The 27242-nt window shown below is 45.5% G+C and overlaps 1 protein-coding gene and 1 pseudogene across 2 annotated transcripts; one reads left to right on the top strand and one right to left on the bottom strand.

Annotated features, from left to right (window-relative positions):
- Positions 1-539: 539 nt before the first annotated feature.
- On the bottom strand, positions 540-27136 carry CUNH2orf92 (chromosome unknown C2orf92 homolog). 2 transcript variants are annotated; one of them, XM_021671775.2, is made up of 9 exons: positions 27091-27136; positions 21953-22054; positions 20586-20669; positions 14769-14871; positions 12910-12927; positions 4474-4526; positions 4023-4142; positions 2103-2253; positions 540-757 (listed from the first exon to the last, which is right to left on the bottom strand). In XM_021671775.2, exons 1-9 carry the CDS (start codon positions 27134-27136, stop codon positions 625-627), a joined length of 810 nt encoding a protein of 269 aa, XP_021527450.2. In that variant the 3' UTR covers positions 540-624. The 2 variants fall into 2 exon arrangements, with proteins under 2 accessions (XP_021527450.2, XP_064227547.1); XM_064371477.1 differs by lacking the exon at positions 21953-22054.
- Positions 18160-18899, top strand: LOC105706412 (large ribosomal subunit protein uL30-like; annotated as a pseudogene).
- Positions 27137-27242: the final 106 nt, after the last annotated feature.

Raw genomic sequence — 27242 nt, 5'->3', positions numbered from 1 at the left:
AGCTCCCACTCCTGCTCACTCCAGGGTGCCTCGCCATTCTTCGTCGGTTTCCCTTAACCCTGATCACAGCTTTATAAATAACCCCACTTCATGACACTCTCAATTACCCCATTGTTTTTTCTGGTCATGCAAGTGGAAAATCACCTCCTGGGAGCTCCCACAATTCTTATCAGTTTCTTTGCAGCTTTAATACTTTCCGTATTCCCACCTCCCATAAAAGCTGTTTAGTATGGTCGTGTTCACACCCTAGACTGTGATCTTCCTCGGGGCAGAATGCACGCCTGGGTCACTCTTAGTTTCCTCATCGTATTTTGATATTGTCAACATGTGAGGTGGTCTATTAATATCTGTTCAGTGAACACTGAATAAATGAATCAACGCTTTATTAAATGATAAGTCCATCATCTGTCAGGTTCGCTGGTGCAGGCCATCGGTGCCATTTTGCCACAAGTGTCCTGTGGTAAAGCAGTTTTTGTGGGTCCATTCGAGATTGGGATGGGAAGCAGACGCTTTAGTAGAATACATGTCCCAGCCAGAAGTTGACTTCCTTCCCTCTGGTGTGCGCATGGAGAATGTCCTCACGTCGTAGTTTCAAGTCCTGGTTTGATGGCCCTGCGACCTGGCTTAGACACAGGAAATGCACTTCAAGTGCGTCTGTTTTTCTGCATATTTTATGAAATTATTTTCTTCAGAATTTTGCCACCATTTCTTGCCATTCGTTATAAAAACATGGTATGCCGTGTTTGCCAGAGGACATCTAAAACAAAGCAAAGAAACTGTACTGCTCAGCTCAGCGCGCAGGAGCTCCTGCCGCCCACTGGTTGGGAAGGGTGGAGGCCAGCGTTTCCGATGGTGAGGACTCCACTGCCCATCGGTAAGGTTTGTCATCTGTGAAATTCTTTTTGCCTCTGGGCAGCACGGAGCATCTGGGAAACTCTCCTCCCCACAGTTTCTCTTAACTAACTCAGGCCACCCACAGCTTTGACTGGTCCCTATGGGAAGGGGTCACAGTTCTGACCACTCTGCTGATATCTCAAGGGGCATGGAGGGAAAATGGTAGGTCCAATGGTGCAGTCTTGGTAGGAAGAGGATGCTAGAGGTGGGGGTGGGGAGGTGGCTTGAATGGGTCACCGGTCCCAGGAGCCTTGGCATGGAGGGAAAGCGATGCCACTCTTGTGGGGAAATTTAAACATTGCTACCTCTGGAGTCAGAGGGTGGGTAGGGGTGGGGATGGACAGTCCCCCTCATCACATGCCTCTAGTCCATTGGTCTAGGGGCAAGCTGAGCACTCAGGGCAGTGTCGGGCAGGACCTGAGGGGCTGTGGGGAGCTGCTCTTCGTTCTATGGTCAGGAATACGTGACCTCGGGGATGCGGCAAGAAGCAGTAATTTCAAAATGCAGTTCTGCATACACATCGTCATGCAAACCATTTGCTCTCTGGTGCCTGCTCATGGTGAGTGCCTCTGTGCCTGAGCCCCCTCATCTAGAGGCCTAACCAAAATATTTAACTGGCATAGACAGGCACTGACCAGTCAAAATGACTGCCGCTGAAGCAGAGCCATGGAGGGCCACGGCTGTGCCAGGCACTAACCCTTCATTTGCAGGATCCCAGAGAAGATCAGGAAGTGAGTGGGCAGCTCGAGGAAGGCTTTCAGTATTCTAGCAAGCAGGGCGGCTGTGCCAAGGTGAATGAGCTGGATATCAGCCCTGCTCTCACTCGCCTTCATGGCTTCAGTCCTCCAGATCCTCTTAGATTTGTGTTTTTCCTTTCTTTTCTAAATCTATATTCCTATTTACCAACCTTTCAGCCAGAGTCCTCAATATAGGGACAGGTCTGGCCTAATGGGAGTGGCCTTGAGAGGCAACCCTGGCCCACCCAGGGATCCCCAAACCTGGCTATGCACCAGAGTCACCCAGGCTGTGCCTAAAACCCATGGCCGGGTCCTGTGTGCTTTATAGAGCAGGCCAGGGGATGCTGAAGCACAACCAGGCTTGCAGCTCCTGCCCTCCTCCTAAATCTGGATCAGCAGGAAGCCCTGGGGGCAGCGTGAGTTCAAACACCAGTGGGTTCTTGGAAGGAAGGCCATGGCAGCGCCACTCACAATGACTGTTTGCTCCTGATGAATGAGGCCAACCTGAGCAGCAACAGCACGGCGGTTGCGAGGACGGTCACTGCTGAGACTGTGGTGATGATGGTGCTCCTCTGCAGGACGCGCAGGAGCTGTCCGCAGGGCATCGTCCTAAAGTGAGCATCTAAACAAGAAGACATAGTACAAAGTGAACAGAGATCCCCGCTGGGCTACCCACAACCAGGACTAAAACCCGCAAGAGACACCTGTTCATTCCGTTCACAACAGAATAAAAACCTTGGCATCTTAGCCACTGCTTCCAGAAGTCCTCTCGAGAAGGAACTGGCTGTTTGGGGAAATGCGTTCCTCTGCTATCTGGTGATAAGATGAGACGTTTTGTGGTGTGGAGATGAGACGCTGAGGGACTGGGCTGGCACGCGACAAAACAACCAGGAGGCAAGCTCCGCAGAGCAGTATGTAGGTAAAGAGAAGAGCAGAGGAGAGCTCAGATGGGGTGAGGGGAGGCAGGGGCACTGGAGGAGGTTGAGAAATCCTACTGCAAAGGCTTTTAAGAACAACGGAGGCCAACGTTCAGTCTGCAGCTTTTCACAGGGCAGGGATAGAAGCGCTTCTCTGCTGCCCCTCCTCTGCCCCGGCTTCAGGAAATTCTCCTGCGTACACAACTTGCCTCGTGTGTGTAGGTTTGGGGTATTTCACATCCACACCAGCAAGAGGCAAACATAACGCCAGAGATGATCCCCAGCTCCAGACCCCTATGAGGACTCACAGAGACTGTGAGAGTGGATGGGAATACCGCTGAGCACAGGCTCAGGAAAACAAGGCAGTCTTAGCCAGATCTCAAAGGAAGGAGACCCAGTCGACATCAGGGTCTCCCAGAGCGTCTGTCACCCCATTTATAATGTGACCAAAAAAGAAAACGACATCAGGGAGATCGGACATGGAGGTACGATCCCCGGTAGCAGCTGCCTTCATGTGGAGAGCTGTCCAGGGCAGCCAGGGATGTAGATGGGAGAGTTGAGCCAGGGCCTTCTTAGGTAATGGGGAGAATACAGGGCATATGCAGCCTCCCACCTTCAGCTATGCTATGCCAAGAGGCGGCTCATCCGGCAGCTCTAAAGTCTTGTTGGAATAATTCGGCATTTATTATTTCTAAGCGTTAGGAAGTGACAGCCGGGTATAATTTTGACAGGGAGTGGCTGTGTGGAGGGCTGCACTGCGCTTGGTGCCAGCATGGGTGAGTTTCTGCCACTCTGAACAGGTCTGGGCTCAGGGACGAGCAAGGGTGAAGCTCACCTGGAACTAGGCCCACACGTGGCATTTCATCCCTCCTGGTTGTCAGAAAGCCTCAGCCCAGCACTGGTTGGGACTCAGAATATCATGCCCATGTTATGAAGGACCCTGGCTGTGCAGACACAATATAAAAGTAGCATCTTTTTGAAAGGTGGTGAAATTCCTGGAGTTGGGGCTTTTGTTGTTGTTTTGTTTTTTCAGATGGAGCCTCGCTCTTGTTGCCCAGGCTGGAGTGCAATGGCACAATCTCTGCTCACTGCAGCCTCCGTCTCCTGGGTGCAAGAGAATCTCCTGCCTTAGCCGCCTGAGTAGCTGAGATTACAGGTGCCTGCCACCATGCCCAGTGAATTTCTTTTTGTATTTTTAGTAGAGATGGGGTTTTGCCATGTTGGCTAGGCTGGTCTTGAAATCCTGGGCTCAGGGGATCCGCCAGCCTCGACCTCCCAAAGGGCTGGGATTAAAGATGTGAGCCACCGCGCCCAGCCTCTGGAGTTGGTTTCATTCACAAATTTTAAATACACATTGTATGCTTTTGCAGGTGAATTAAAGGTGTCAGTTAAAATACCACAAAAGGCAAAAGACACATTCTGAAGCTGTCTGTATTTCAGCATCATACTTAGTTCATGCTATATAGATTCCAACCTGGTTTAGCTGCTCCTTGAAGTGTTTCTCCATCTGCAGTAGTTAACTGCTCTCTTACATCCTTGTCGAACAGAGAGGATTCTTTAAACCTCTTCTCCTCTGAGAGGTAATCTACAAAAGATCAAATGTGTTCATCGGTAAACAACCACGGCCTGTGATTAGTTCTGCTTTTATGATAAAAGTAGCTTCTTCTAGATCAAAGAGAGGAGTTAGGGAGGATTTGGGGGAAAGTCTAAACGTACTACAGAACATCAGTGTGTTAGTGTTTTCTTGTTTTTTGTTTACTTTTTTAAAAATCGAACAAATTCCTGGGCAACCCACCCATAGCTGAGGTAGGATTTCTTGCACTTGAGCCTGCCTCTGAATCACAATGGGAGGGCTTGTGAAAACACAAATTGCCGGCCCCACCCCAGAGTTTCTGATTCCATAGGTCTGGGATAGGCCTGGGAATGTACATGATTCACAGATCCCAAAAGATGCTGCTTCTGTGGGGAGAGGACCATGCTTAGAGGACCCAAGTGAGAACCTCTCTCAGCTGCAGCCTACTTCTCCACTTGCATGAAATAGAGATAATAAGACCTACTTCACAAGTTGCATGCTGTTTGTGAAAATAATTTTAAACCACAAAGTGCTATAAAAATGTTTCTTGAGTTGCAAGGACAAGATAGGAAAATTAACCAGACTGAAGTATTCAGGTATTGCTAGAGGGATTGCAGAATAGTTTAATGGAAACAAGACAGTCGAAAATGAGAAATGTTTGCATCCTAGCTCTGCCCTTTGGCGCCTGACTTATTTGCATACGAGACCTGTCAAAGGGCCTGAGTTTAGCTTGGAGAACATCGGGAGGCCAACATGGCCTGTCCGTCTTTGCCAGATGCAGGATGGCCTGGGAAGAGGCTGAGAGATGTTTTGGGAAGCTCTGGGGAACAAACGAGAACCAATGGGTCCCACTCCAGGGAAGGTGTTTGGACTGTTTAGCAGTTAGAAAGTGAGCTATCAAGAGGGAATGGCAAAGGATGGCAAGTAATGACTCTCACAGCCCAGAAGACTTCAAAGCAGGCTGGAGCCCCCAGCCCCAGACGGGAGACCTCCAATATTGGAAGACCAGCTCCCAATATTTCAACGTGAATTCAAGATCTCTCAAAGTAATCGAGTGGTTGGTGAAAAAGAAAAAAAAGACAAAGAAACAGTTTTCTTCCAAACTGGGCCCAGGGAGACACCACATAAAGCCGCTCCGTGGATGTTTAAAATTCCCCTGAAAAGCTCAGTTTTGTATTAGGCTCTTTCAATAGGGGAGGGGAGTGAGGCTACACAACAGTGTGGTAACGATCATAGAAAAAGAATACATTTGCAAGACTGGTGCACCAAGATCCCAATGTCAGCATGGAAACCATAAACCTTAGCAAGAATAGAGGTTAAACATAAACTTATATCATCGGCAAGAAAAGCACTGGGCTCACTGCTGCCCGGGGAACAGGATCTGACACAAGACGACCAGCCCGACCACAAAACTGCAAGAGGAGTGAGACCCCCACGCAGGCCTGGAGGAGCAGTGGAGAGAAAGACTTTTACATCCTAATCTCAACACAGAGGTTCTTCCCCATGACAGACGCCCCTCAGGCGTCCGTTTATAGGCTCTCCATAAGGGTCACATTCCCTTTCCAGGGCCATAATCAATATGCCTTTCCTCGGAAAGGAATCTGGGTAATAAGCCTCTCCATTACACGTTCGTTTATAGACTCTCTGCAACGAGAAGCTTATGACATGCTGTTATCTCTCTCTGGCAGTCAGAGAGTCATCTCTGTGTGTGTGTGTGTGGCTTTTCTCTTACACAGAGTTCCTGTTCTGAAAAGAGCAGCTTAGCAGAGCCAAAATTACAAGTTACAGCTCAGCAGAGCCGAAGTTACAAGTTACAGCTCTGCTTTTCATATTATTCTTCATTTTCTCAAATATAATCGATACAGTAAGTAACAAGCATTACAAAGCAAATAATTCATTTTGGGGAAACCAAATACTTATTTTAACAGGTTAAAAATCAACAACAATTTCTTTTTACTTCAAATAGCTCGGGTTTTGCCAATTCTTCCAGAAGCTTGGAGTTGCTCTGTCGCCACCTAGGGGTTTAAAATGTTCCTAGCACTCCAAGAGCTGGAAGCGGGCAGGGTAGCTTTGGATGGGTTTGGTAAACCTTCCATGAGCTCTTTCACAGAGAGACAGAGAACTGTCAAAATAAGAGTTTGCAACCAGCCTGAGCAACATGATGAGACCTCATCTCTACTAAATATAAAAACAAAAAATTATTCAGGCATGGCGGTGCACAACTGGAGTCCCAGCTACTAGAGATGCTGAGGTAGGCAGATGGCTTGAACTCAGGAGATCAAGACTGCAGAGAACTATAATCACACCACTGCACTCCAGCCCAGGCAACAGAGCAAGATTCTGCCTCAAAAGAATAATAAAATTAAACAAAATAATAACAAAATAAAATAACAGAAAATTATCACAATATGATTATCATGTGGGTGTCTGATAACAGCCTCATGAAGTTCTTGTTATTCCTGAAAAAAAGAGAAATTTGTTCTTTATTCAACTTGGCTTAGAAAAGAGAGAAAATTCCCAATTTCATAAGACTGATCATTAACTTGAATTTTGAAATGCAACGTGTCAAATCCGAGTCCAGAGATTAACAACGGCAGACAGAAAGCCTCGGCGAGCATGGAGTTCTCCACTAGGGGGCACACCCGACCTGCTCTTCCACAGAGCTGGAGCAATGACAGACCTGACACGAGAACACGTGTTCACTCTCTTTCTCTATGAAAGGGAGAAGACATAAGAATTAAGAACCACTGCCTATTCTTATCGTCAGTATGAACGTAAGTTTTCATTCACCTAGGGTTCTTTGAAGAGTCTGAGGGTGTTTTTTATGGGTTGTGTGTGATCATTGTTGGATTATTTGTGGGAAAAAAATAAGCACAATTATCAAATTTTTGACCAACGCAGTTCCATTTCCAGACTTCTTTTGAATTTTAGAACTATTAACTATGACAGGAGCAGCTGCCCGTTACAAGAGCAATTCTCCCGTCCTTCCATGGTGTAGGCTTAACCCAAGCTGCCAATCAAGCATGTGCTGGGCTTGGTAAAATCTTTCTTAAAGGAGTGCAGAACCAAGAAACTTTGACTTTGCACTCAAGAAAAAGTTGAAGTCTTAAGTCTTCATAATTGTGTGTATTTTGGAGACTCTACCATTGACATGAGTCTTTGATTACATGTTAATAGCACCTTATTGCTGGGACTGACGCTAGATTCCATTCAGGGGACCTATGATCATCCATAGCTACAGCTGTGTCCACAGACCTGGGCACACCTTTTCCAAGACACTTCACTTCTCAGAATGGTAATTTCCCCTCTCCTCTTACTATCGAGATGTTTTTCATCATTGATTTTTTTTCTTAAAACAGTCTCACTTTGTTGCCCAGGCTGGAGTGCAGTGGTGCTATCTCGCCTGACTGCAAACTCCGCCTCCCAGGTTCAAGCGATTCTCCTACCTCAGCCTCCCAAGTAGCTGGGTTTATAGGTGCCTGCCACCACGCCCAGCTAATTTTTGTATTTTTAGCCGAGACAAGGTTTCGCCATGTTGGCCAGGCTGGTCTGGAACTCCCGACCTCAGGTGATCCACTCACCTCAGCCTCCCAAAGTGCTGGTGGGATTACAGGCATGAGCCATGGCACCCAGCCTTTTTTTTGTTGAATGGTCACTGATGCCAAGGAGGAGGTGCAGTGTGGTCTGGAATTTACTGTCCCTGCTGAGTATCCTGAGAGCAGCTCCCACCCTCAGAAGATGGATCTGATCAGCCCCCTCAGCTGGCAGATGTGACCTTTGTCATATCTCACTGCCTGCAGGTTCTTCTCAGCCTTCTTCCCTTACTCTTCCTGCTTGGAAAAACCCTATCAAGCAGATCAGCCTCTTGTTCTCCTGAACTACATGCAAATACAATGTAAGCACTTTTTGAAGACCTTCAATGTTAGCATGTTTATGTCCAATAGTTATTTATTGATTAGATGTCTCTCCTAAGAGCTGTGAGCTCTTGGAGGACAAGAATGCCTCATTGAGCTCGCTAGCTTCGGGCACAGTGCCTGTGACTGGGTAGGAGGGATCAGTAGCTGGGTCTCGAGTGAGAGAATGAATCTGGAAGAATCTTGACTGCAACTTCATGAGGGACTCTGAGCCAGAACCACCCTGCTAAACCTGTCTTGTTAGCTAAGACTCCTGGGCACGGTGGTGCGCGCCTATAGTCCCAGCTACTCGGGAGGCAGAGACAGGAGAACTGCCCAAACCTGGGAGGTGGGGGTTGCAATGAGCCAAGATGGCACAACTGCACTCCAGCCTGGATGACAGAGTGAGACTCCATCTCAAAAAAAAAAAAAATAAAAAACAAACAAAAAAAAGAAATAAAGGAAAAATAAAGACTTGAAAGTAAAATTATTTGAAACCAATTGACTGAAGAAACAGTTTTAGAAATAAAAGATTCAAGCTAGAGAGTAAGCTTTCTATTCTCCAAGTATATCATTTAATTTATTTAAACAATGATTATTCAGGACTGAAGGTAAATTATTCAGGGGCATTTTCTTATTCAAGGGTAAAATACATTATTCAGGAGCTGAGGTGTCTTGGCACTGGAATATACATTCCTGGGCAGACCACACCTAACATTTGCAAACACCAGCACAAGAATTTTAATAGGGCAACGAATGGTGCTACGAAAACAGGATATCCACATGAGAAAGAATACAGTCAGATCCTTATCCAACACCATATACAAAAATTAACTCACAATGGACCAAAGACCTAAATGTAATATCTAAAACTATAAAACTTTCAGAAAAAAACATAGGGTAGAAACTTCACGACGTTGGATTCAGAAGTTATTTCTTGGGTCTGATACCAGAGACACAGGCAACCAAAGAGAAAATAGACAAATTGGACTTTGTGAAAATTAAAAAAATTTATGCATCAAAAGACAGTGTCAACAGAATGAAAAGATATCCCATCCAAAATGGGAGAAAACATTTGCAAATAGTTTATCTGGTAAGGGAATGATGCCCAGACTAGACAGAGAGCTCCTGACACCCAACAACAAAAATACAAACAATCCGTTCAAAAATGGGCAAAGGACTTCAATAGACATTTTTCCAAAGAAGATATACAGATGGCCGATAGTGCATGAAAAGATGCTCAACACCCCTAATCATTAGGGAATTGCAAATCAAAATGCAGTGAAATACCGCCTCTTACCCATTAGGGTGGCTACTGTCAAAAAAACAGAAAATAAGCCGGGTGTAGTGGCTCACGCCTGTAATACTAGCAATTTGGGAGGCTGAGGCAGGTGGAATATCTGAGGTTAGGAGTTCAAGACCAGCCTGGCCAACACGGTGAAACTCTGTCTCTACTAAAAAACACAAAAAATTAGCCAGGTGCAGTGCCACATACCCGGAATTCCAGTTAGTTGGGAGGCTGAGGCAGGAGAATCACTTAAACACAGGAGGTGGAGGTTGCAGTGAGCCAATATCGCACCACTGCACTCTAGCCTGGGCTACAGAGCAAGACGTTGTCTCAAAAATAAATAAATAAATAATAAAATTTTAAACAATTAAAAAAGAAAAACAGAAAATAACACGTGTTGGCGAGGATGTGGCGAAACTGGAACCCCTGCGTGCTGTTGGTGGGAATGTAAAATGCTACTGCCATCATGGAAAACAGTATGGCGGCTCCCCAGAAAATTAAAACCAAAACGACCATATCATCCAGCAATTTCACTTCTGAGTATATACCCAAAATAACTGAAAGCAGGGTCTCAAAGAATTATCTGTACATCCACATTCATAACAGCATCATTCACAAGGCTAAAACGTGGAAGCAACCCATCAAGGGTAAGTGAGTAAACAAAACATGGTAGATACATACAATGGAATATGATTCGGCTTCAGAAAGGAGGGACATTCTGACATACGCTACAACATGGATGAACCTTGAGGACATCATGCAAAATGAAATGTCGGTAACAAAAAGACAAATACTCTATGATCCCACTTATGTGAGCTATTTATACTAGTCAAAATCAGACAGAAAGTAGAACAGTGGTTGCAAGGGGTGCAGAAGGGGAATGGATGGTTATTATTTAATGGGTATAGAGTATCGGTTTTATGAGAGGAAAAGAGTTCTGGAGATGAATGCTGGTGATGGTTGCACAACATTATGAATGTGCTTAATACCACTGAACTGTGCCCTTAAAAATGGTTAAGATGGTAAATCTTAGGTTATATGCACTCTATAACAATTTTTAAAAATTGAAAAAGAATACAAATGGAGGAACACCCATCATATGTATCAATAACTGAAAGTTACAAATCACGGCTCAGTCTACATATCTATACCAGGACCTGCTGCTTCCTTGGTGGCTAAAGGAACCCCAAGGCTCCTTCCCAGTCCTCTGCCAGTCTGAGTGACAGCACAGATGTGCTGAAAAAAGCTGGGCCCAGGTCCAAGACTCCTGAGCAGTGACTGGACTCTCCAAGCCCCAGTATGACCAATTGGAATTCATTCTAAAAATGCAGGTTGCTTTGCCATGAGGAAATTCATTATTATCATATATATACTGTTATTAGACTTAAGGAAACAAGTCATATGATTAGTTCCATGGATGCTGAAAGGACCGTGAACAAAATTCAACACCCATTCCGGATGTTTTAGATACTCAAGCACATATGTAATGACAAGTGTTAGTAAGGATGTGAAGAAATGGGAAGCCTGCACACACTGGTGGGATTGTAACACAGTGTAGCTGCCACAGAAGCAACATGGAGGCTCCTCCAAAAACTGAAAATAGATTTACCATATGAGCCCACAACCCCACTTCTGGATACATAGCCTAAAGAATTGAAAACAGGATCTTGGAGATATTTGCACACCCATATTCATTGCAGCATTGTTTACAATAGCCAAGACATGAGAGCAACCCAAGTGTGCAACAGCAGATAAATGGATAAAGAAAATACGGTATATACATACAATAGAATATTATTCAGCCTTAAAAAGAAAGGAAGTCTGGGTGCAGTGGCTCACGCCTGTAATCCCAACACTTTGGGAGGCCGAGGCGGGCAGATCACCTGAGATTGGGAGTTCGAGACTAGCCTGACCAACATGGAGAAACCCTGTCTCTACTAAGAATACAAAATTAGCCAGGCATGGTAGCGCATGCCTGTAATCTCAGCTACTCGGGAGGCTGCAGCAGGAGAATTCCTTGAACCCGTGAGGCGAAGGTTGCAGTGAGCCAAGATTGTGCCATTGCACTTCTGCCGGGGCAATAAAAGTGAAACTCCATCTCAAGAAAAGAAAGAAAGAAAGGAAATTCTGTCATATTCTACACCACAGATTAACTTTGAGGACACCATACTATGTGAACTAAACCAATCACGAAAAGACAAATACCATATGATTCAACTTATATGAGATATCTAAAGTAACTCAACTCATAGAAACAGAAAAAAATACCCAAAAGTGTTTTCTGGATAGATACATTCTCATTCTCAGTACAAATCTATGTATGTATATATATTTACATGTACAATATATTTACATGTATGTGTACAGATGGAAGGACAGATATACAGATGGATAATCTCTTATTCATATTAGTCCTATAACCAGAATCTTAATCAGGAAACTCTAGAGGCATTTTCTCCAAGAGCAAGTACAAAACAGGATGCCCACTATATCTCCAGCAACCACTCAAGATTATCCTAGAGGTATTAGCAATGCAGTTAAACATGAAAAATAAATCAGGTAGAGGCATAACAACTGGTGAAGTAGAACGATCTCTATTTACAGATGATGTAACAGTATGTGTAGAATTGAATAAGGCAAGAGGACATAAAATTAATATACAAAAATCAAGCTTCCCTATTCCTAAACAATAAGTAGGTAGAGGATATAATGATAGAGAAACCCCCCTCTTACAATAGCAACACAGGAAATTACATGACTTGGGAATAAACTTAAGAAGATCCGTGTAAAAATCTATATACGGAAAACTTTAACACACATTGAAAATGAACTTGAAGAACTGGAAAGGCATTCCCATTTCTTGCACAGGATGACCTAACATCTGTTTTCCCAAAGTGAATATTGTATTATAAATTTGATGCAATGCCAATCAGAATACCAACAGCCTTTTAATGACGTTAGACAAGTTGATGCTAAAGTTCATATGGAAAAACAAACATGCAAAAATAGCCAGGAAAACAATGAAAAAACAAAAACTGCAAAAGGGGAACCAGTCCTGCAAGACATTAAAACACTATTATCTGCTGTGACTCACGCCTGTAATCCCAGCACTTTGGGAGGCCAAAGTGGGTGGATCACTTGAGGTCAGGAGTTTGAGACTAGCCTGGCCAACATGGTGAAACCCCATCTCTACTAAAAATACAAAAGGAGAGGTTGCGATGAGCCAAGATCGTACCACTGCACTCCAGCCTGGGCAACAGAGCAAGACACTGTCTCAAAAAAAAAAATACGATTTAAACCTCTAATTAAAACAATGTGGTACACTGTTGAATACAGAGAGGAATAGACCAGTGGGTTAGAGTAGAAAGCCCAGGCATAGGCCGGGCGTGGTGACTCACGCTTGTAATACCAACACTTTGGGAGGCCAAAGTGAGCAGATCTTTTGATATCAGGTATTCCAGACCAGCCTAGCCAAAATGGTGAAACCCTGTTTCTACTAAAGTACAAAAATTAGCCGGGCGTGGTAGTGTGAGCCTGAAATCCCAGGTACTCAGGAGGCTGAGGCAAGAGAGTCGTTTGAACCCAGGAGGTGGAGGTTGCAGTGAACCAAGACCACGCAACTGCACTCCAACCTGGACAGAAAAAGTGAGACTCCATCTCAAAAAAAAAAAGAAAGCCCAGGCATACACACAGTACATACAGAAATTTAGTAAATGAGAAAGGGGGCATCTTAGGTCACTGAAGCAAAGATGGACTTTTTCATAAATCACCGGTGTTGGGAAAACAGGTAGCCATGTCACAGGAAAATGGAGAGATGCAGACTGATTGTGCAGATGAGACCATTATAGCCCACGGTTGTCCTCAGTGTAAAACCATCCCCTCACCTCCCGCAGTGTAGACCCAGGTACTAAAGAGCTAGCCAAGTATATATATGATCATCATGCAGTTTACAGAAGGAAACATGGAGGATGAATTCAGGGATATTAGCAGTATTCATTTCAAAGAGTATTCTGTGGTAAATTAATCACAAATATCATCTAACTCAATGATTCTATATGTCGGGGGCTAGTACCTGGCTGACTATAGAAAAGTCACTAGAGGGATGGGTAAAAATGTGCAGATTGCTGGGCTCATTTTCAGAGATTCATGGGGAAGCCTGGGAATAAGGATTTTTAATAAGTTCTTCCCATTCCCCATCCCTGACCCCTGGCTGATGCACTGTGCTTCCTGGGAACCACCGGCCAGGTTCGTAATCCTGCACCCAGGAAAGACCACATATTTACCAGCTCAGACGGTGACCTATTTGGCCTGGGTTTTTTCTTTTAAATCTTTAAGTCTTTCAAGGAGAGAAATGTTTCATGGATTCTAGCTGCTCATCCTGTCTTCGGAGCCAATCTGCCTCCAGCATGATCAGATCGCTCAAATGAGCCTCTGCTCCTGGCTGGAGGGAGTGCTTTCCCAACACCTGAGGAGGAGGGAAGAATTCCACTGGGGCAGCCCCTCAGGAATGTGCTCAGCCCCTGCCCAGCTCCACCACCACAGTGGGGAACGGGCCTGCCCAGGTCAGTTTGGAAGGAGGCACCGGGTGTCTGAGGCGAGCTCTCTCTCCCTCCTGGCCAGCATCCCTCTGCCTGCAGATAACAAACATTCTAGTCTGCTCCTTCATGCTATACAGAAGCAGACTCACACAGGGTGGGATGTGGGGAAAGCATGGGTATCCTATGCTTTCCTGGGCTAATTAAATGCCCAGGCAGCTGTCCTGGGCTACCCTCAGGGAAACTACCCTCAGGAATTGGGGTACAAACATCTGTCTGCAGAATACCAACACAGTGTCCATTCCCCCTCCCTGCCCGGGGCACTTGCATGCACATCTGGCAGATTTCCAAAACATAATTCTATCATTACTGTGAGCAAATATCTACCTTAATTCCTAAAGTGTTAAATTTTTCCCATAATATGTGAAGCTGCTTTGGGGGAAAGAGTGTGTTCTTCACATCTGTCGTTTCTATGGGTGCACCAAAGGTAAGTCATTTTTTGGTCTTGTTTTATCATCCACTGGATGGGGTATTAATGACTGCACTAACCCTCAAACCACACTGTACACTTAGAAGGATTCATGTGTTGGGTGGAAAGTTATGATGCTGCTAGGGGCGCTCTTGTTGTCGGGAATGGGGAACCCCACTTGCAGATCAGGTCCTCTGAAAGCCTCCAGGGTGGCAGAACCTGCCTAACACTGCACATCAAGGATCACCCCAAAATACATGGAGATTCACACTTTGGACCATGGATTCCATAGCAGGTGGAAGGTTATAGAGAGGATTTCAGCCAGTTGCTTCCTTCATATCTCAGTTTGGCTTTGCCCCACCAGTAGTCGGGTTAAAGACTGCTAGGATGATAGTACAGCACATTTAAGACAACACATAGGCCTATAGACATGTGTGCATTTATTGTGTTAATGATATACACTTACCTTTTCTCATGTCTCTCATTGTGATGGATCTGACTGCTGTCGTTTCTTCAAATGATGGGTCATACGGAACCATGGACTTGACTTGCAGTAGAATTTCATCTCCAGTGAAGCAAACAAAGGCATGTTAATACGAGCAATGCAGGATTGATGTATTTTGCTCTCTAAGTATGTAAAGCAGTCTATGAATACAGTGAATACGTGACGCAAACTCTGCAGATATGGGACTTTATTCCGTAAAACGCCTTGTCTTGGGAGGGAAAACGCCAATTACCTAAATCATTTCTGGATAATTGTGATCGTCTGAGACTTCCTGGCTAGTAAACACTGCCCACTAAAGATCTATGGCCCCAGATCTCCTGATACTTAGTGCCCTAATCATTCTTCTAATTCTTTGAGACTGTTTGCAAGATAACTCATAAAAATAGGGTAAAGTTTGTGGGGGCAGAAATGAATCAGAACAGATTCTATCAGCTCAGAAAGCACTTTGTTTATAAAACTGTTGCCAATTCATCAGGGTTACATTTTTGAAATGTATTACGTTCTCCTTCCCTTTTAAGTTCTCAGGCCTCTGGCTTCCCTGGGAAGCAGCAGTTTTACCTTCCTCTCTAGGCTTTCCTTGCTAAGCCACAGAAAACAGTCCTCACAAACCCCACTCGTCCTGTATCTATTCTGAGTGCATTTCCGGGTCTGTTGGTTCTCGGTGGTCTCTATTCACTTGACGCAACAGGAGCTCACCACAGAGACATCAGAAAATTAACCATCAGGGTCACCAGGACAATGAGGAGCTGCTCTCACCACCCCTCCTTGATGACCATGCTGACCTATGAGTCCCTGGAAATGCTGCCCAGCGGGAACCGCAGAGTTGAGCTGTGGCCTCCAATGCCAAGGCCCACCTGGCATGTACTGGGCAGGTCAATGGGCCCTTGAGGGATCATGGGCGCTTCCCAAACCCTCAACCGGACTCCCATCTTCAGATGCAATCACCTGCCTCCTACACATATGGGGCTAGATTCAGAGACACTGGGGTCACCTGCAAGGCCGAGAACAAGGCTTCTGCCTCCTAGACAGCAGGTGCTGAAGGCACAGCTAGGGGGACCACAAGTGCTACCCGCATCTGCTCACTCATCCCAGCCTGGTCACCTGCCAGGCTGTCGTCTATGCAGACTGCCCGAGGTCCGCTCCTGCCACGGACAGCTGCTAGAATGGAGACCTATCGGGTGTCGAGAGATCTACTCTCTTGCAACTGGGAATGTGCAGGCATCACTCTGTGATCCGAATGCCTCCTAACCCAAGGAGAAGCATCAGCGCCACTCTCCTGGAGCTCCTTCCCACACCTAAGGCGACCCTCAACCTCCACTCCTGATGCAAGGCCCAGGCACCCATAGGAGAGACTGCACTGGCATCTGGACAGCTTCCTTCAACAGATGGCTGCGGTTCAGAACCCTTTTCTCTGTCTCAGCTCTCTGCTCAAGACAGCTTCCCTGGGCCTTGGCTTTGCTGTGTGTGTGTGTGTGTGTGTGTGTGTGTGTGTGTGTGTGTGAAAATACACTTAATATGAAATGTCCATTTCTACTATTTATTTATTTAGAGACAAAGTCACGCTGTGTCACCCAAGCTGAACTGCAGTGGTGCAATCTACAGCTCACTGCAGCCTTGAACTCTTGGCCTCAAGCAGTCCTCCTACCTCAGTCTCCTGAGTAGCTGGGACTACAAGGATATTTCATCACACTTGGCTAATTTTTTAATTTTTTGTACAAACAGAGTCTCTCTATGTTGCCTAGGCTGGTCTGGAACTCCTGGTCTCAAGTGATCCTCCCACCTCAGCGTTAAAAAGTAGTGAAATTACAAGCATGAGCCACTATGCCTGGCCCATTTTTACTTTATTTAAGTGTACAATTTAAGAGCATTAAAGACATTCACAGTGTTGTGTAAACATGACCACTATGTATTTCCAGAACTCCCTGCTGGAATGCAGTGGTGCAATCTCAGCTAACTGCAACCTCTGCCTGCCAGGCTCAAACGATCCTCCCACCTCAATCTCCCAACTAGCTGGGACTACAAGCTCACGCCACCACACCTACCTAATTTTTTTAGTTTTAGTAGAGACAGGGTTTCCATGTTGATCAGGCTGGTCTTGAACTTCCGACCTCAAGCAATCTGCTTGCTTTGGCCTCCCAAAGTGCTGGGATTGAGGCACCCAGCCTCCAGAACTTTAAAATCACCTAAAACAGGGCCAGGCACAGTGGCTTATGCCTGTAAACCCAGAACTTTGGGAGCCCGAGATAGGCAGATCATGAGGTCAGGAGTTTGAGACCAGCTTGAGCAACATGGTGAAACCCTGTCTCTACTAAAGACACAAAAAATTACCCCGGTGTGGTGGCACATGCCTGTAATATCAGCTACTCAGGAGGCTGATGCAGGAGGATCACTTGAACCCGGGAGGTGGAGGTTGCAGTGAGCTGAGATCACACCACTGCACTCCAGCCTGGGCGACAGGGCAAGACTCCGTGTCAGAAAAAAAAAAATCAACTGAAACAGAAACTCTGTACCTATTACTATAATTTAAATGTGTCCTCAAATTTCATGAGCTGGAAATTTGATTCCCAGTGTGGTCATCATGTTAGGAGGTAGGGCCTAATGGAGCTGTTTGGGTCATGGAAATTGTGCCCTCGTTAAGAGATTAATGTGGTTATCACAGGAGTGGGTTAGTTATCACAAAAGTGCATACCATGTAAAAGGACAAGTTTGGCCCTCCCTTACTCTCTCTTTCACCCTCTATGGCTTTTCCACTTTCTGCCGTGGGATGATGATGCAGCAAGAAGATTCTCACTAGATGTTGGCCCCTCAGTCTTGGCCTTCCCAGCCTTCAGAATTGTGAGCCAATGAATTTCAGTTTATTACAAATTACCCAGCCTGTGGTATTCTGTTATAACACCACAAAATGGACGTGTAGCAGCTGTACCATCTTATCTTCCCACCAGCAATGTATGAGGGTTTCAATTTCCTTCATCCTCACCAACATTCATTATTTTTCTTTTTTAAAAATATAGCCATTCTGACTGGGCATGGTGGCTCATGCCGGTAGTCCCAGCACTTTGGGAGGCTGAGGCGGGTGGATCACCGGAGGTCAGGAATTTGTGACCAGTCTGGCCAAAATGGCAAAACTCCATCTCTACTAAAAATGCAAAAATTAGCCAGGCCTGGTGGCGGGCACCTATAATACCAGCTACTAGGGAGGCTGAAGCAGGAGAATTGCTTGAACCTGGGAGGCGGAGGTTGCAGTGATCCAAGATCGTGCCACTACTCTCCAGCCTGGGCGATAGAGTAAGACTCTGTCTCAAAAAAAAGAAAAAAAAAGGCTGACTTCCTCTTTTTCTGGCTGGAACCATGGAGAGTGTAGAAGAGAAGAAGGTTCCTGCTGTGCCAGAAACCCTTAAGAAAAAGTGAAGGAATTTCGCAGAGCTGAAGATCAAGCACCTGAGAAAGAAGTTTGCCCAAAAGATACTTCAAAAGGCAAGGAGGAAGTTTATCTATGAAAAAGAGAAGCACTACCTCAAGGAATATAGGCAGATGTACAGAACTGAAATTCGAATGGCAAGGATGGCAAGGAAAGCTGGTAACTTCTATGTACCTGCAGAACCCAAATTGGCGTTTGTCATCAAGATCAGAGGTATCAATGGTGTGAGCCCAAAGGTCTGAAAGGTGTTGCAGCTTCTTCGCCTTCGTCAAATCTTCAACGGAAACTTTGTGAAGCTCAACAAGGCCTCAATCAACATGCTGAGGATTGTAGAGCCATATATTGCATGGTGGTACCCAAATCTGAAGTCAGTAAATGAACTAATCTACAAACGTGGTTACGCCAAAATCAATAAGAAGCTAATTGCTTTGACAGATAACGCTTTGATTGCTCGATCTCTTGGTAAATATGGCATCATCTACATGCAGGATCTGATTCATGAGATCTATACTATTGGGAAACACTTCAAAGAAGCAAATAGCTTCCTGTGACCCTTCAAATTATCTTCTCCACGAGGCAGAATGAAGAAAAAGACCACCCATTTTGTAGAAGGTGGAGATGCTGGCAACAGGGAGGACCAGACCAAAGGAGTATTAGAAGAATGAATTAAGGTGTCTACCATGATTATTTTTCTAAGCTGGTCGGTTAATAAACAGTACCTGCTCTCAAACTGAAAAAAAATGTAGCCATTCTAAGAAGTGTGAATAATGGTATTTTGTATTTCCCTAATGACTAATGATGTTGAGCATCTTTTTATGTGTTCATTGGCTATTTGTATATGTTCTTTGGAAAATGGCTATTCAAGTTCTTTGCCCATTTTGGAGTGGGTCATCTGTTTACTTTGTTGCTGTTAGTTATAGGAATTTTCCGTGTCTTCTGGATATTGATTCCTTATTAGACATCTGATTGGCAAATGTCTTCTCTCATTCTGTGAGGGAAATGCCTTTGCTATACCAAGGCATTTTTGTATATCAAATGATATCAGATATCATTTAATTTTTTTTAATTTTGATGATGGCCAATTTAGCTAAATTTTTCTTTTTTCTTTCTTTCTTTTTTTTTTTTTTTTTTTTTTTGGTCTGTTTTTGGTGTCAAACTTAAGATACCACATGCCTAATTCAAGGTCATGAAGATTTTCACCTATGTTTACTTCTAAGAGACTAACAGTTTTAGCTCATGAATTTAGATCTTTGACTCACTTGGAGTTTTAATTTTTGTATATGGTATAAGGTAATGATCCAGCTTCATTCTTTTTTTTTTTTTTTTCCCAGCTTCATTCTTTTGCCTGTGGCCTTCCAGTTTTCCCAGGACTGTTGGTTGAAGAGACTGTTATTTCCACTCTGTTGGCTTGGCCACCCTTGTTGAAAATCAGTTGACCATAGACAAATGCATTTCTTTCTGAACTTTTTTTTTTCTTTTTTTTGAGATGGAGTCTCACTCTGTTGCCCAAGCTGGAAAGCAGTGGCACAATCTTGGCCCAATGCAACCTCCTCCGCCTCCTAGGTTCAAGCGATTCTCCTGCCTCAGCCTCCTGGGCTACACTACAGGCACACGCCACCACACCCAGCTAATTTTTGTATTTTTAGCAGAGATGGGGTTTCACCATGTTGTCCAGTGATGCAAACTGACTCCCTACCTCCCAGGATCTGATCACTAAAAGTGAAACAAGATGTCTTTCTCTCTCTCTCTCTCTCTCTCTCTCTTTTAATAGATAGTGTAGCCAGGCTGGAGTACAGTGGCACAATCATAGCTCACAGCAGCCTCAAACTCCTGGGCTCAGAAGATCCTCCCGAGTAGCTAGGACCACAGCATATGCCACCACACTTGGCTAATTTGTCATGTTTTGCAGGGGGAGTTTTTTTAGTGTTTTTGGTTTTTGTTTTTTAGAGAGAGGGAGTTTTGCTATGTTGCCCAGGCTGCTCCCAAACTTCTGTCCTCGAGCAATCCTCCTGCCTTGTCCTCCCAAAGCACTGGGATCATAGGTATGAGGCACCACATCCAGCCAAGGTGTGTTTCTTTTTAACAGTCTCCCCAGGGGATTCTCACACTACCAGATGGTAGCCCTGCTCCTGCTCCACGGGTCACTCTTTGAGGAGCAGGATCCTTTCCAGGTGTTTATCTTCTACATTTGGCTTAAATTACCACAGTTTTGACACATGGAGAAACAGATTCTAGCCTCAAGGCAAAGCACTTGCTTTCCCTTCAAAGCAGCAGGAACAGGTTACCTGAGAGACAACCAGGGACAAGCATGCTCTTCAAGCACAGGCTAAAGGTCTCATAGCAGGAGGTTACTTACCCAATATTTTAGCCAAATGTTCCTCTTGCTCATTTGAATCTGATGCAAATGCAGCATCTTTCAAGCTTTTTTGTTGGGAATAGCCTATGGGAAAATCAACCACAGCTGTGATTAAGTCTTTCATTGGCTCTTCAGATATTCTTTTTAAACTGATACTCTTCTGCACAGCATTTTGAGGAGCATCATGCACTTGCCCTGAACCCCCCTATTCTGAGTGTCACAGAGCATTCATGAAGTGTCTGCAAGCTCTGAAGTTCCAACACAACACCAGGAGCTAAGTTCATTTTCACATGGTCTCTTAACAGACAATACGCATAGCCATTGAGTGATTTGTGCACATGGCAGGTTTAACTCTACAGGAAAACTGGTAGAAAGGCCTACGTGGTGTATGCCAAATGATTTCAAGTACAACCACTTTGATCCAATAAAAGACAAATGCACAGTTCTCTGTTAATGAGACACTGATTAATCATTAAAACTAGATACACTTAATCATGCAAGCATTTTGCTAAAAACGTGTTCCTCATAATGTATCAGCCAGGGGAGCATCGTAAAACATGGTGCAGGACAAGCTATTGAGATTATGCAGTGAAATATTCATGTCTTTTCTCAATCCAGTGGCTTATGGAATGCATTGGCAGAGTGATTAGTTACTAAATTGCTTTACTGAGAGTCTTATAATTCATGGCACACATAACTGGCTTATTCTGATAACTAATTACTCATTCTTACTTTTCTCCCTAATGCACATGATATCTACCTTACAGGGTTTCTCTGTTCTTTGTGTGATTTGGGGTTAATGTGCATTATTTTTGCATATGTGGCCAGCTGCTTTCTCTCAGCCTTGGCATTGGAGCATCAGTGCTGGAGGAGAAATCAACTCTGCTTCTCTGGGCAAATATTTTACAGAGGCTGGGGTGGAGTGACAGTGGGGGTGACAGGGAGGGATGTAGGAAGACTTTGCTCTCCCAAGCCAATGACTGGGGTACTCATGGGCAGTGATCTACAAAGCGTGGGCAAATAGAAAGTGATTATACTCCTCATAGCTTTTGTTACAAGGAACAGTGAACCCCACTTGCAAACCAGGTTTCTGTTCTCTGAATAGCCTCCAGAGTGGCAGAACCTGCCTCACACTGCACATCAGGGGTCACCCCAAAATACAGGGACATTCACACACTGTAGCCTGTAGACTCCCATATTGGGTGGAAGATTGTAGAGAGAATTTCAGAGCATTCTTCACATGTCAGTTTGACTTTGCCCCCGAGCGGTTAATTTAAGGAATGCTAACAGGCTAGCATCGCACATTTGAAACAATACAGAGGTCTGTAGAGGTATGTACACATATCATGTTAACAACATATACTTGCTTTCTTGTGTGTCTTCCTTTGTAATGGTTCTGTCTGCTGTTCTTGTTTCATCAAATGATGGGTCATATAGAACCTGAGAAAACACTTGCAGCACAATTTCATCTCCAGTGAAGCAAACAAAGGCATGTTAATACCAGCAATATTTTGCTACGTACCTAAAGCAGACTATGAATACAATGAATGCATAACACAAACTCAATAGATATTGGAACTTATGCTGTAAATGCCTTGTCTTAGGGAAGGAAACTCCAGCTACCTAAATCATTTCCAGAACATTTTTATTGCATGAGACATCTAGGGCAGCAAACACCGCCCACTAAAGATATATGTCCCCAAATCTCATGATACTCAGTGTCCTAATTCTCCTTCTTCCTGTTGTCATTCTGCCACACAAGCACTGGGGAGGCCCCCGATGACCTCAGAGAGGCAGCCTTTCCTGACCTCCTGCACTACAGCCACAGTGGCCTCCCCCAGATTGCTGTGACAGAAAGAAAATAAACCATTCTTTGTTTAAGCTACTGTAAGTCAGGTTTTTAGGAAATTACAGCCAGGTGGCACATTCTTTTTTTTTTTTTAATTATACTTTAAGTTCTGGGATACATGTGCAGAACATGCATGTTTGTTACATAGGTATTCACATGCCATGGTGGTTTGCTGCACCCATTAACCCATCATCTACATTAGGTATTTCTTCTAATGCTAGCCCTCCCCTAGCCCCCCACCTGCCAGGTGCATTCTTAACTGGTACGGCAACTATGGTAACACAGAGACTCCCCTCACCGGGACAATCTTGGCCACTCAGTTTTATGATCCATTATTGTACGGAGGAACCAAGCTCGTGCTCCTAAAGATTGCAATCCTCTTCTACAGTGGAGACTGGCCTAGAGTAGAACACTGCACATCATTCGCACAAGCTTTCACCCAGCCTTATCTCTGCAGAGAAACAGTACAAGGTGCTGGGGGTTCAGAGACGAAGGTGACCTGGTGTGTGGTGTGCCTCCTTGAGCCATCTAGATAGTGGGAAAGGAGAACCAGACATGACACAGCCACACAGAGCTACAAAGCAAGGGCCAGGGAAGACAGGAGGGGAAGAAAACCGGCTTGGCCTGCGGCAGCCAGAACACAGGTACACAACTGAGCAGACTTCCGGAGGAAGAAGTGGGCCCTGCTGCTGAGGCTAGGTTCTGGATTCAGTTGACCAGATGGTCAACTGAGACCCAAGGTCACTCCCGTTCACCAACATTCAATGTCTCTGTCAACTCCCTTCACCAACAATCTGGTCCTCCCGATCTCCCTCCAGCCCCAGTGGGCCAGTGTGTGACATGCAAGACACCTGGAAACAGCCTCTAGGAAACACTAACTCATGAGCTACAAGCATCATGAAAAGTCCTTGAAGCAGTCATTGAAGGGGTGCTGCAGACCAGCCACAGCCCACACCAAGATCATGCATGATTCACACACTCCACCCCACCCCTCGTGCCGTTGAAGAAGGATGTGGAGCAAGGAGCCCGACACCAACACTTCCATAGCATTGGGACTGCCTGGGACCTGACAGACCTAAAGGGGAAAGCTGTCCTCAGAGAGATTTGAAGCTTGTGTACAAATGTTCTGTATGAAAATTGCACCCACAAAAACAGGGGTGGGAGCTATGGGGCCAGAAACAAAGCAGAACAGATTCTATAAGCTCGGAGAGCTCTTTATTTATAAAACTGTTGCCAATTCATCAGGGTTACATTTTTGAAATGTATTACGTTCTCCTTCCCTTTTAAGTTCTCAGGCCTCTGGCTTCCCTGGGAAGCAGCAGTTTTACCTTCCTCTCTAGGCTTTCCTTGCTAAGCCACAGAAAACAGTCCTCACAAACCCCACTCGTCCTGTATCTATTCTGAGTGCATTTCCGGGTCTGTTGGTTCTCGGTGGTCTCTATTCACTTGACGCAACAGGAGCTCACCACAGAGACATCAGAAAATTAACCATCAGGGTCACCAGGACAATGAGGAGCTGCTCTCACCACCCCTCCTTGATGACCATGCTGACCTATGAGTCCCTGGAAATGCTGCCCAGCGGGAACCGCAGAGTTGAGCTGTGGCCTCCAATGCCAAGGCCCACCTGGCATGTACTGGGCAGGTCAATGGGCCCTTGAGGGATCATGGGCGCTTCCCAAACCCTCAACCGGACTCCCATCTTCAGATGCAATCACCTGCCTCCTACACATATGGGGCTAGATTCAGAGACACTGGGGTCACCTGCAAGGCCGAGAACAAGGCTTCTGCCTCCTAGACAGCAGGTGCTGAAGGCACAGCTAGGGGGACCACAAGTGCTACCCGCATCTGCTCACTCATCCCAGCCTGGTCACCTGCCAGGCTGTCGTCTATGCAGACTGCCCGAGGCCTGTGTGATGGTTCCAGGAGCTGTCCGCTCCTGCCACGGACAGCTGCCAGAACGGAGACCTATCGGGTGTCGAGAGATCTACTCTCTCGCAACTGGGAATGTGCAGGCATCGCTCTGTGATCCAAATGCCTCCTAACCCAAGGGGAAGCATCAGCGCCACTCTCCTGGAGCTCCTTCCCACACCTAAGGCGACCCTCAACCTCCACTCCTGATGCAAGGCCCAGGCACCCGTAGGAGAGACTGCACTGGCATCTGGACAGCTTCCTTCAGCAGACGGCTGCGGTTCAGAACCCTTTTCTTCGTCTCAGCTCTGCTAAAGAGGGCTTCCCTGGGCCTTAGTTTTTCTCACATGTTCAACAGAAGGTTTAGAGTAGGGACCAGTTAGTCTCAGCCTGGTGTCCCCTGGAGTGTTAGAAAACTACAAATTCGAAGGTCTATCCCCACACCCCAAAATCTGATTCGGGATGTGTGTGGAATGTCTAAATTGTTAAAAAGAGGATTGCCCCAGGGGTTCTCATGCTCAGTTAGGACTGACAACCAGGGCTCAGAGCAGAAAGTGGCGAGGCAGGTGTGCTGCAGCTGGTGCGAGGTGGCATCTGACGCTGCAGTCTCAATGAGCTCCCACACAGCCCTGCTCTGATCCACTCATGCTCAGTAGGGTCTTTTCCAGGTGTGTATCATCTATGTTTTGCTTAATTTCTTGAGACTTTGACACTTAAACAGATTCTAGCCTCAAGGAAAAGCACCTGCCTTCCCTTCACAGCAGCAGGAACAGGTTACCTGGGAGACAATGAGGGCCATGCACACAACTTTTCGAATCCAACCTGAGGTTCCACAGCGAAGGGGGTGACTCACCAAATATTTCAGCTAAACCTTCCTCAAAATCTTTTGAACTTGAGGAAAAGTCGGGCTGGGTGTGGTGGCTCACGTCTGTAATCCCAGCGCTCTGGGAAGCCGAGGTGGGCAGATCACTTGAGGTCGGGAGTTCAAAACCAGCCTGGGGGACATAGGGAGTTCCCAATGCTACGAAAAAGAAAAAGTAATTACCTGAGTGTCGTGGTGTGCACCTATGGTCCCAGCTACTCAGGAAGCTGAGACAGGAGGATCCATTGAGGTCGGGAGTTCATGACAAGCCTGGGCAACATGGTGAAACCCTGTCTCTACTTAAAATACAAAAAAAGCCAGGCATGGTGGCACGTGCATGTAATCCCAGCTACTTGGTAGGCTAAGGCAGGAGAATCACTTGAACCTGGGAGACGGCGGTTGCAGTGAGCCGAGATAGCGCCATTGCACTCCAGCCTGGGTGAGAAAGTGACACTCCATCTCAAAAAATTAAAAAATTAAAAATTAAATAAAAGTAGTTGTGCTTCACAACTCTGTGATTATATTAAAAACCACTGAATTATATACATTTTAAAGGGTAAATTTGGCCAGGTATAGTGGTTCATACCTGTGATCCCAGCACTTTGGAAGGCCAAGACAGGAGGATCACTTGAGCCCAGGAGTTCGAGACCAGCCTGGGCAACATAGTGAGACCCCTATTTCTACAAAAAACTTAAAAAATTAGCTGGGCATGGTGGTACACACCTGTGGTCGCAACTACTTGGGAGGCTGGAGTGAGGATCCCTGGGCCTGGGAGGTTGAGGTTGCAATTAGCTGTGATTGTGCCACTCACTCCAGCCCCAGGTGACAGAGGGAGACCCTGTCTCAAAAATAACAATAAATAGAAAAATAAAACAAAGTGTTAAATTTATGATATATTATATCTCTATAAAGTTGTTACTATTTTTTTTTTCTGATTGAGGGTCCCACTCTGTTGCCCAGGCTAGAGTGCAGTGGTGTGATCATGGCTTACTGCAGCCTTGACTTTTTGGGCTCAAGTGGTCCTCCCACCTCAGCCTCCATAGTAGCTGGGACCACAAGCAGGCACCACCATGCCTGGCTAATCTTTTAATTTTTTGTATAGACAGGGTCTCATTACGTTGCCTAGGCTTGTTGGAAACTCCTGGGTTCAAGGGATCCTCCTGCCTTGTTCTAAAGTGCTGGCATTACAGGATGAGTCACTGTACATGGCCACTGTGCCCTTTCATTTTGTTTTGTTTTGAGACAGAGTCTCGCACGATTGCCTGGGCTGGAGTGCAGTGGTGAGATCTCGGCTCACTGCAACCTCTGCCTCCCAGGTTCAAAAGATTCTCCTACCTCAGCCTCTCAGGTAGCTGGGATTACAGATGTCTGCCACTACACCCAAGGTTTTTTGGTTTTTTTTTTGTAGAGATGAGGTTTCACCATGTTGACCAGGCTGGTCTCAAACTCCTGACCTCGTGACTCCTCTGCCTCAGGCTCCCAAAGCGCTGGGATTACAGGCATAAGCCACTGCACCTGGCCAATGCTGTTATTTTTTAAATAGTGAGTGTGTCTAGATAAAATCAGGATGGTTAATTAGCACATGGTGGTTCTTTATACTAATCTTTCTACTTTTGCATATGTTTGGAAATTCTTACAATAAAAAGTTAAAATATGCCACCCTCCTATGGAGCTCTGAATTCTGAGAAAGCTTCAAAGTTAGGAAAACATTTTAAGTTACTCCCTTCTCCCAAGTAATAAACCCTGAATGGTAGATTTGGGGAGGTAAAGAAGGTAGGGTAGGTAGACTGTCTATGTTCCCCACAATGCGGGAAGGAACACCCTCCTCTGCCCCACTTAGGCTCAAAGTGAGGCCTATGTTTCTCTCCAGCTGCCCAACTGTGTACCTTGGATCAAGCAGAGAGCAAAGAAGAGGGCCACGGCTCTGCTCATCTTTGCCTTAGTCCATGAACCAGCATGCAAAAGCCAGTTTTCTGAAGAGTCTTCAGACTCAGCAGCCTCAGGACTCCAGGATACCATGGAACCCAATGGTCTGTGA

The sequence above is a fragment of the Aotus nancymaae genome, unplaced genomic scaffold (genome assembly GCF_030222135.1).
Source record: "Aotus nancymaae isolate 86718 unplaced genomic scaffold, 86718_ANA_hifiasm-v0.15.2.pri h1tg000131l, whole genome shotgun sequence".
Classification (NCBI taxonomy): domain Eukaryota; kingdom Metazoa; phylum Chordata; class Mammalia; order Primates; family Aotidae; genus Aotus; species Aotus nancymaae.
The sequence above is the reverse complement of the archived record's forward strand: the minus strand, read 5'-3'. Positions and strand labels throughout refer to the sequence as shown.